Here is a 10,978-nt window from a genome sequence, read left to right as displayed (position 1 = left end):
TCAGTAATAGAGTTTTCTTTTCTTTTTTTTGAATACGTTAGATTCCGTGTAAGTAAATCTCTTGCATATATACACCTTTAACATAAATACTTAGTTTTCATAAGTATTCTTATACGTGACACATATATACATATAGTGTGTACATCTTATCCCCCGTGGTCACGAATCATGCTCTAAACATGATAAGTTAAGAATGTTCGGTGGGATTTGGTTTGGTTTAAATATTAAAAATACTTTTAAATAAAATAAAAACATACGAATAATTCATTCACTTCAAATAAATAAATAAAAAAAAAGAAAAGCAGATGATGAGAAATGAAACTGCGGCGAGCCCAATTCCTTGTTTCCCCTTGTGGCGGGAATTTGAAATTTCATATTTCAGCCTCCTCATTCCTCCATACATACACACATTTTACTAATTGCCGTTCGAGTGAATCGTATAGAAGCTTGTAGAATTGCGCGCTTGTTCGATACACACGCAATTGGAGCAAAAATAATGGAGACTGATGGATTGATAGCTGAAATGGAACGATATCGGGAGCTAGATTCCGAGGAATTGCTGATCGAAGAAGTCGACGACTCTTTCGAAGAAAATTACACCGATTTGTAAGCATTTTTATCTATGTTTCCCCTAATGTTATCATATATTTCTTTTTCATTTCGTAATATAGATTGGATGATTCAATTACATTGATATTTTAGCTAGGGTTCGTTATTATAATTTGTGCAACATTTTCATAAACCTAACTCTGTAGTAGCGTGTTTTGATAAAATTAGCTAGGATTTTGATCAATTGATGTACATTTTGTGTACTATCATGATTGTTGGGGATGCGAGTGGGGATAATATCAACGTAATTGGTGCTCGTGGTGCTATTTACCACAACTTCGACTTTTTTCTTAGTCGAATTACTTTTTTCTCCTAAATTTTATGCGGCTTGGAAGGGTAATGCATATATGAGGTACTAGATTAGAAGAATGGATGAGTTTGCTGTAATGCCTTTCGGAGATGTGTTATTTTATTAAATATTTTTGTACGGTGCTTCTTCTGTGCACTGTGAATTTTTTTTTAAAAATTCAGATTTTTTTCGTACTGCTAGCTGGGACTAGTTTTCCCGAAATTCTGTAATTTTTCATGTTTTTGTCATCTGCGCGGTTCTTTTACTGCATATTTTCTGTAAGTAGGAAGATAGTTGAATAAAAAAATTACATATCATAAAAGGAATACTTGAATTATTTTTATGATATTCGAGTTGAATAGGTGTCGAATTGAGAACATATTGAGGCAAATAATTGTTCCAAATTAAACAAGATATTAGCATATGTTTTTTTTCCCGAAGTTAACCAACTTCTGGAAATTGTTTTTAAAAAAAGATCATTTTTTAATAATAATAATTTTGGAAGAACCAGTAGAGACAAGAAAAGTGAATTTAACAGAATGCAGATTAAAAGTTTATAACAATAATTTGCTTATATATATATATATATCCCTGATTTACGCTTCTACTCAAAGAAGTTACTCCGGGAGATGTTGCACCAGTTTCTTATTGGATTGATTCATGCAATCGCTTATGTTAGCTTATATAGTTGCCTGTTGATGCGTTTTATTTTACCAGGGATCGTGGTTATGGAGAGGCCTTTGAAATTACTGGACATGCTTTTGATCCCATGTTGGCTTCCTTGCACAGTCATCTCGGAGGTTGACAAGTTTCCTATATTACAGTGCTTCATTTTTGTGTCCATATTATAAATGACTGATTTATATATATTTATTCATGTGGCAGAGGTTGAAGTTACTCAGAATAGGCAATCTTTCTTGGCAGGTGGTACCATACTGGATATTCCCTTGTCCTATCTAGAAGGTTATTAACATATGCTTTACTATCTCAGATCTTGTATGACTTGATCTTACTCACTCATATGCGAAGGCAATTTTTAAGTCCTTTAAAAAGGTATATCTTTATCAGACCCTTCCATGTCGTATTCCATAATGGAGTCTATTGGCAAGTATTTGCAGTTTATTTAATAAGTAAAAATCAGTATAGGCTTGCTTTTGGATATGTTATCATTGTTGCTGAAAATCTATTTGTTCATGTAGATAGATGATTGATCTAGCATTTTAGTGTTGATTTCCTAAGCAAACAATTAACCTAGTGTTAATACTTAATACTTTCTTTCTGTTTTAGTGTGCTTGCTGATCAATAAACAGTTTGTTGCTTAAACATATGGATATCATTTTACTTTTGCAGTTTTCGGTCTCATAAAAAATGAACAGAGTAATCAAGGTTTTGGAAGAATAGGATGCAATAGACGATTTGATTTGACGTAGCATGTTGGTCTAGCGTGGGGGAACATTGTTGTAATCGATCTCATGTACATCGAAAAATTATACTTGGTTACCTTTTCTTATATCAACTCATAAGTTCTCTCATGAAAAAACATGTGCAGGGGAAGTTCTCTTCCCAGGGCAGACCCTTCATCTAAAAGTTATTGAGCCTAAAATTATAGCTGCTATGGAAAGAGCTTTGAACCAAGACGATGCTTCTTATATACTAGGCGTGGTATGCAACTAATAGTTTTCTTGCTTTTGGTCTGAATTATGCTATTAGTTTCTAAATTATATTTTAGCTTATGATAATACCTAAACCTTTATAGGTGTCTGTTTATAAAGATTCATGTAATGGGGAGATGCGATGTGCAACTACAGGGACTACAATAGAGGTATAGATCATGGTGCCATAAATCTTGATTTGGGTGTATGTATGTCGTTACCTGTCTGAATTTAACTTGGGTCTGTTTTCAGCCAAGGTGAGCACAAGATAACTAAGATATTGCCCACTTATAATTCATAATTACCAAGTATTTACAGTGAAAGAATCATGGTGTGCCCTGAGCAGTGGGGAAAAGGTGCTCCTAGTGCTACAATTGAAAATATATCAACTATAAAAAGTATGATACAATGCATGTGTAAATTCTAAATATGTCTTTTTCGCTTTGAAGTGTAAAACTTTCCATTTTGATAGTTGAAGATGATACGTTTGAAGAAGTTGTCAATACAAGAAGGAAAAGAAAAGAAAGAACAAGTAACATAGTGTAATTTACAGAAATAGTTTGTTTTAAGTACTAATACAATGTCTCTCTCTCTCTCTCTATATATATATATATTTATATATATATATATATATATATATATATAAAACAAACTATTTCTCTCTCTATATATATATATTTAAATATATATATATTTGCGGTACATGTATTCAGTTTATCTTTCTTTTAATAGTACTAAGATGCTATGTGTCTTTTTACAAACATGCGAGTCCATACACCTTATCTTTTCTAAATAAGGTACAGTATGGTGCCAAGATATTATTAAGATGCAGGTGTTGGTTCTATTAACTCGAAGGATTTGGCATAAAAAAAGATGCTATTGAGCTTGATTCAATTTTTTTTTACCTCATTAATAGACACGGATAAAAAAGCTCACAATTTCCATTGATCCTCCACCTTCCTACTTATTTTATTAGTTGTATAATTCCTTATTCGGTAATTTTTTTGAGTATCATGTACCTGAGGATGACCTCAGTTAACTCCCCTGAGGTTATAACATTTACACATATAAATACATAAGGGTAAATTTGTAATTTCAGGAAGTTATTAGTATTTACAAAAAATGCAATTAAATTTGTATGGGAGGAGTTTATAACCTCAGGGAAGTTAGTTACCTGAGGTCATCCTCCGGCCCATTTTTCTCAATTTGTATTATGTTTTTGTAAAAGCAAGGTGCTGATCTCTAATCAATTTTAAAGATAACAATTAAGGCATTCCAGTATGCAGTCTCTTTTGAAGTCAGCAATCATTCTGCATGTCAATTGAAGCTGCTTGCTGATATTGTACCACTAGGTTATACTAGTAAAAATATTTACATTAACATTTTCTATAAGAAAACCAAGGTTAGTACTGTATTAAATTGATGTTTCGAGTGGATTTTTATTCTGGATGTAGGATGCTGAGAGAACTGTGAAATTTTATAAAGTTTGCAAACTTACCTTTGTTAAGGCGAAATATTTGAAGTTTGAAATGCTGGATTAGTTGATCTATACAGCTCATGTATAATGTGGTGATTTTTTCTGCCATAGAGTGCGAATTTCTATTAAAATCTTTTACAAAAGCAAATGTTCTTTCTTTTTCCTTTTTACTAGAATTTCTGAATTTCTCTTATAATTTGTGGCTTAACTGTACTACTACATGTGCCAGATCCTTGAATCCTGGAAGTTGGAGGATGGCTCATTGACTGTGCTTACTCGTGGTCAACAACGTTTCCGTCTAAGAGAGCGGTGGATTACTGTTGAGGGAGCTGTAAGTTATTCACTCCTTTGAATGATATTCATATCTGTATTCTGTTGTAAACTTGTAGTTGACATAAGGTATGATTTAAATGTTTTAGCCATGTGGGGAGATACAAATTATCCATGAAGATGCTCCATTAAAAACCCCTCGGGATGCAGTTGGAAAACAAGCACCATTGAGGAGCTCACGTAGTCCTAACGATTTACAAAATAAACGGAATGTCCTTAAATGTGATGATTCAGATGGACTGTCAGATGATAGTTTTACAAGTGAACTTTCTCCAACAGAAAGGAGATTACATGAGTCTGCACTCGCTTCTTCTTCTCGGGGTTTTAAAAAAACTGATGAATTAGCAAGTGATGCAGGTGTGTCTGAGTTAACATTCCAATTTGAACACTTCCACTCATCCATGTTTCCTAATTCACGTTATTTAATTGATATAGAAAAGAATGAAAATAACTGTGCAAACAAAATTATATCAGATATTCCAGTAGTAGGGCGAAGAAAGGGTTCAATAAGCAGTCTTTACCAAGTTTCAAGAGCTTTCTGGCCATCTTGGGTTTACCATATGTACGATTCGTATTGTCTTGCTCAGAAAGTTGCAGGTAATTCTATTTCTTTTAATCACAGTTTTTCCTTTTACCTGTAGTATGTCTAAGTGCTAGATGGTGTGACCTTGTTTGTATAATCTCTTAAGGCATGTATGTGTAAAACCTTTCCAAGCTCTCCAGTGGGGTGTTAGCAGATATGTACTCCTTTTGTCGACCAAAGATATATTCTGCAGAGACTTTTGTTTTAGAACGTATGTGGAAGCATGTATTAGAACTTAGAAGGAAGAAAGAAAAAACCCTTTAAAGCAATCGAAAAACTAAAAAAAGTTTTTAACAAAAAGCAAGTGGTTTATGTATGGGTGTGTACGTGCAGGCTCTTCTTGTAGAGAAATATACAATTGATATGGTACAAGTTGAAGTAAATCAATTATATGAAAATAGCTGTGGCGAGGACTGGGAGTGGTATTAGAACCCTTAGTTCTTTGTATTGCAAAGATCAACACTTAACTCTATGTAAAACTAAACAGACATTCATCTAATAGTGACTGTAATCAATGTTTACATACTTTTGAAGAAGAGTAACATTTCAGAGAGAGAGAGAGAGAGGGAGAGAGTTAAGATAGCGAATAAAATCTGATCTAACTAACTTTAAAAACCACAGCAGAGTGTTTATATAGCACATATTAAGCTAACAACTTTATGCGGTAAAGTTAGTTGTGCCAGGTGGAACAACACAGTGGCAGCACAGTCAGCAGCTCAACATTCTATTAACTAACAAGTGGGGCTGGTGGGAAGAGTGAACTATAAGATGCTAAGCCGGAAATAACTTTAGCTATAGCCTTCAAGAATGTTGTGCACTTCTTGTTTTGTGAAATGATATAGATGTTATGCCCTCTGAAGTGTAAACCTCTGAGTGCCGAGTATATCTGTTTAGGATTTAAGAATCGTAATTCCGTCATGCTTTGTTATATTTAGCCATTCAACATTTACTATAGAGGCATACACTGTAGTTATTGAATATTATTGATTAGGTTCTTGTAATTTCCCCATGCGGTGGAAGGGACAAGGGATTAACAGTTTAGTTTCACTTTAAATACAGTAATACCTTTATACATTACTGAGTACATAATCTACCTTAGGCGCATTTGATGTTTTACCTTTAAAATCTCTTGCCTCCTTAAACAATTTAGACCCGAGCCCATGCCTTAGTAAGTATTGAAGTTTTTACTGAAATTTGGGATAATAATATTGCAATTAAATTACATAATTACATAGATGACCTTGATATTTTCTGTAAAAGTCTAAATGATAGTCCTAACATATATATCTGGCTTAACACTAGAAATCTAGATGCACACTCAATTGCATCTATTAACCTGTTTCAACCAATCAAATATAGATTGAACCATTCTCTTTTGTTTAGAAAGAACAAAAGAAAATAAATGAGCTTGAAATCTTAGCATACACTTAATGACTTAATTGTAGATGGCTTCCTTTCCTATTTGAATACTGTTGGACCGGGGTTTACGATGTACAACGCTTTCTTCTGCTGTCACGTAATACCCTCTTCTTTCCACCTTTGCAGTGAAGGTTGATAATAAATTAAAAAATCAGAAAGTATTACGACTAACGAGTAAGAGGCGGATACACATATTTAAAGTGGGGAGGATATGGATATAAGGGAACCCGCCTCTAGCCCGCCCTGTTGACATGCATATTCTTGCTCCATTGTTTCACTATTAAGATTACTTCAGTGTTGTAGTTGATTATGTAATAACTCCTCAAATCTTGTGTAGCCATGTCTTGGCACAATATTAATTTACTAGGCTCAGTGTTCAGCTTCAGACATCACTCTAGTTGATTGGATCTTTTGTCTTCAAATCTATGCTGAAGAGATTGTTGTATAAATTTTAGATTTTTATTGTTTACGTAGTTTGATGACTCTGGTAAATAAGTGTTGCAGGTATGTGGGAAAAGATAGTCAAGGAACCAAGCATGTATGATCTTCTGAAAATTCCGAATGTCATGTCATTTCATATTGCTAGCAAACTTCCTATTTCCGTGTCTACAAGACAGGAGCTTCTGGATATCGATGGTGTATCGAACAGACTGCGTCGAGAAATTGAGTTACTTGAGAGTTTTAACTGTATTCGATGTAAAAATTGTCAGGTTAATAATAGTGCTTATTTCTTTCGTGCTCTGTCATTTGTTTGTGTCTTGTGTCTTGCTGTTTATTTGTTTCAATTTTTACCCCATGCAGGAAATTGTTGCAAAGCGAAGTGATATGTTGGAAATGTCTAGTGATGGTCCTCTCGGAGCTTACTTGAATACCCGTGGTTATGTACATGAAATAGTAACTCTCTTAAAAGTGAACGGCTTAAGCCTTGTTGGACATCCGAGTGAAGAATACAGCTGGTTTTCAGGGTATGTATCTTTATCGTCAAACTTCTAAAATTTTAGGAGCTGTAGGTATCTCGTAGGCACCTAAAATACTATGATAGTGATTGACATGGCAATTTGTAACCTGTCTACCGGAACTGGTTTAGGGACTGGAGTTGGGTTTTGTTCATTATTTTAAGGGCTTGTTCATTTTGAGCATGTAGAGGCTGATGCATAAATTTATCTACTGGGTGGTTAGTTTGCTGCATCTAGAATTAGATCAACATAGGTTGAGTTTGTAGAAAAGATAAGTTTAGTTGAATTTAGCTTCCAAAATGCTCCACTATGTCCAAAATTAAACAAATAGTTCATACTCCCTCTGTCCAAAATGAAACACCTGCGATCCCCAGTCTAAATATGGAGAGAAAAGGAAAGATCTGTGCTTATTTATTTTTTCTAACGTGTTCCCGAGATTTTTGAAGGAAAGAAAATAATAGAAATGGAGGTTAAATATGGATCAATTTCACTCCAAAACTTTCTTTCCAAAAGTGAGATGATTGAGAGAGAAAGATTAATTACAGAAATAATTATATTGAATATTCAACAAATCTTTACATTCCTTCTCCTTTCTTCAAAAACTTAGGAACATAAGAAAGAAAATTACATACCAAATCTTTTCTTTTCTTTTCTGCAAGATTTAATCACTTTCTTTTCTTCATCTAAAAAACTCGGCAACAAGATTAATTCTTTACATTTCTATGAAAAGTAGAATTTCCTTTGTAAATTTGATTAGGACCTACCAACTTATCCCCTTCTCTTTTTTCTTGTCCTCCGTGACCAGTCTACATGTTAAAAAATAGGTGGAACGGAGGGATTAGGAGTAGTATTTAGGCCATGAAAGATGTGAGATGAGTAGTTGAGGTTGAGCATAGCGGTTTTGAACGTCGCCCTTGACATGACCTCTGTTAGGAGTTCTTGTAAATGTCGGTTTAGGGTTGCTATCGTGGAAGGTTGGAGACCCAATATGGATAGAGGTTAAGGATTGGGGAGGGAAAGGGAGCTACCATGTCAATAAGTTATGTTCTATAGTCGGACGAGGAGAGCCCATGTGTGATCCTATAGATTGGAGCGCATTTTGTAATGTTACCTTTAAGTGTTTGTTCATTGCATGCTATACAAGTCTTTTTTCTTTATAATTGTACCTTATCCCAGTTACATAAAAACTTCTGCGATTATTTAGCATCTTCAAAAATTTCCTGACCCTCCGAAAGAACTGGGCATGCTTTGTTGATATTATTTTCATGGATAGAAAGTATACTTACCTGAGGCCAAATAAATTTGAGCAACAACTATGATATACAGAATACAGTAAGCATTGTGTGAATAATGGATAACGCTAGTTGGGATTCTTGCAGTACTGCAGCTGTAATAAACAAGAAATGTTAGATTTATATCTCATCTGTTATCTTGATTAATAGGATCCAAGAATATGAATTTCTTATTTTCTTTTACTGGTTCACAATCGTATAGTACGTACGATCATATCATGGAAGTGGAGATCAGGAGTGGTAACTTAATTATGACAATGATCTGCATATATAATGTGGAAAGTTTGAAATGATATCACATTGTGCAGGTATGCATGGACAATTGCATGTTGTACAAATTGTGAATGCCAAATGGGCTGGTGTTTCACTGGTACAAAGAAAAACTTGAATCTAAAATCCTTTTGGGGTATCCGTAGCTCCCAAATTTCTGGAGGCACATGCTAAAAGTAGCATGAAGTACAGTGGCCTATGAAACCCCCTACGTGCCATCTGTTCATCTTAATATGCTTAGCGACAAATTAATATGTAATAACTTTTCTCCTGTAATCCATCCATTCATTCAGCCTTCCAACTGCAGAAAAAAATGTTAAATGGTTTGAGACTGACTATGCTTGCAAAATCACTTGCAAATTCTTTATTTCTTCGAACTGTTTATCTGCAGTTACTGGCCTCCATTTGATTTTTTTTGTAAAAAGTGTTTTGCTTCTTCACTAGTTTGTAAAGATCAGTCATATCACACTTGTACCCGGGGAAATTGTCGTTGGAAGCTTAATATTGAAGTGGTTTTGGATTTGTAACAGATATTAGGTAATTGGTTATACTTTGGTAAGAATAGATTATGGTCCATGGACTAAAATCATTCAGAGTGTGGAGTTTCATTCGAAGGAACATTTGTATAGAATGCTTATATAGTTAAACCTGTTTAAAGTAATATGGTTGAAACCAAGAAAAAATATAACTGGTGGGGAGTAAGTGGCCGTTTGGGAAACCTTAAAATAAGTAACTTATAACTTAAAATGAATAAGTGTTAAATAAGTGATAAGTTGAAAAATACTTATAAGTTCTATAAGTGTTTGGATAAACATACTTATAAGTCAGACATTTTTTACTTAAATGGATTAAAATAAATAATTATTAAATACAATTATCTTAATTCATGAATTTTAAATTAAAAAATATTTTAAAATTTTATTTTAAACTCAAATTTTTTAAAAAAAGTGAAAAAATACAAATAAGTTGGAAAAAAGTACGTCATGACTAACATTCAACTTATTAGCTTATAAGTTGTAAATTTAACTTAGAGTAATTGGCAGTTTGTAACCCACTTTTATTTTCATTTTTGCGATTTTGGTCTACATTATTTTCTCTGTCAACTTACACCCCATAAAATTAATTTCACTTCTATTTGCACCCCATTGACGACTTTCCATCCATGTTGACCGTTAACTTTAATGGAATCGGGGGCATTTCAGTAAATTACTAATTAAACCAGAAGAAAATAAGAGTATTTGGTACTTTGTAACCCATTTCTTTGGGCGTTTTTTCAATTCGGGTCTATATTATGTTTCCTTGCAAGTTGCACCTTTAACTTTGAATTTTGCTTTGTTTTGCACCCCGTACCGTTTTTAACTTTTATATCAGGGTTAAAATCAAAACTTTCTGGTTTCCAAGAACAAATCGCCGGATCCTTAGATTTCCCAGTCCAAACCAACAAATAAATACATTAATCGATTGTAAATAGGGCTGAGCAAATCGAACCGATAAACCGAACCAAACCGTACTAATTCAGTTCGATCCTGATTTTTCAGAAATCCGTTCTATTCGGTCCGGACCAAATAGACCGAAATAAAATTCGGTTTGGACCGATTCTTTTAAAAAATATTTCGGTCCGGACCGAATAAACCGAATAGACCGAATAGAACAAATCATAAATACTATAATTTTATATTATATATTTACATATATCTAAAAATTATAATCATAGTTTTTAATTTATAATTATACTCGTACACTCTTAGAACTCTACATATCACCTTACTTTAATTATATTTTAGATTTCATATTTTTTGGTTTGAAATTTTTAATAAAATTTTCTTTTTTAAAAAAAACTCGGTCTGTTTGATCCAAAACCGGGCCGAATCGAATTATTTGGGTTTGGTTAGTCCGGTCCATAATAAAATTTCAGTCTGGTTCGATCCAAGAAAAAAAATGATAATTCAGTTTTTCGGTCTATTCGGTTCGGTGTGGTTTTGGACTAAATCGACCGAATGCTCAGCCCCATTTGCAAATAACAAGCAAAAGATATTTGTAATATCAAATTTCATGAAAAATGCCCGAAAATCAAACCCCCAATTCGAAATAAGAATCCTAG

At 33.6% G+C, this 10,978-nt stretch overlaps 1 protein-coding gene across 1 annotated transcript; it reads left to right on the top strand.

The window, feature by feature from the left end:
• Nucleotides 1–284: 284 nt before the first annotated feature.
• On the top strand, nucleotides 285–9,430 carry LOC141672116 (uncharacterized). Its single transcript, XM_074478609.1, has 11 exons — nucleotides 285–606; nucleotides 1,616–1,698; nucleotides 1,784–1,861; nucleotides 2,448–2,560; nucleotides 2,655–2,720; nucleotides 4,257–4,358; nucleotides 4,447–4,714; nucleotides 4,832–4,954; nucleotides 6,864–7,069; nucleotides 7,161–7,324; nucleotides 8,916–9,430. The coding sequence occupies exons 1-11, from the start codon at nucleotides 497–499 to the stop codon at nucleotides 9,049–9,051; spliced, it is 1,449 nt and encodes a 482-aa protein (XP_074334710.1). The 5' UTR covers nucleotides 285–496; the 3' UTR covers nucleotides 9,052–9,430.
• The last annotated feature ends 1,548 nt before the right edge of the window (nucleotides 9,431–10,978 follow it).

The sequence above is a fragment of the Apium graveolens genome, chromosome 7 (assembly GCF_009905375.1).
Source record: "Apium graveolens cultivar Ventura chromosome 7, ASM990537v1, whole genome shotgun sequence".
Classification (NCBI taxonomy): domain Eukaryota; kingdom Viridiplantae; phylum Streptophyta; class Magnoliopsida; order Apiales; family Apiaceae; genus Apium; species Apium graveolens.
Note: the sequence above shows the minus strand (reverse complement) of the source record. Positions and strands in the feature narration are given on the sequence as shown.

Excerpts from the sequence above, each read along its gene's own strand:
- LOC141672116 (XM_074478609.1), top strand. The coding sequence starts at position 497 with ATGGAGACTGATGGATTGATAGCTGAAATGGAACGATATCGGGAGCTA. Across the intron at positions 4,359-4,446 it reads GGATTACTGTTGAGGGAGCT|CCATGTGGGGAGATACAAAT; the intron begins GTAAGTTATTCA and ends TAAATGTTTTAG. Across the intron at positions 7,325-8,915 it reads GAATACAGCTGGTTTTCAGG|GTATGCATGGACAATTGCAT; the intron begins GTATGTATCTTT and ends CACATTGTGCAG.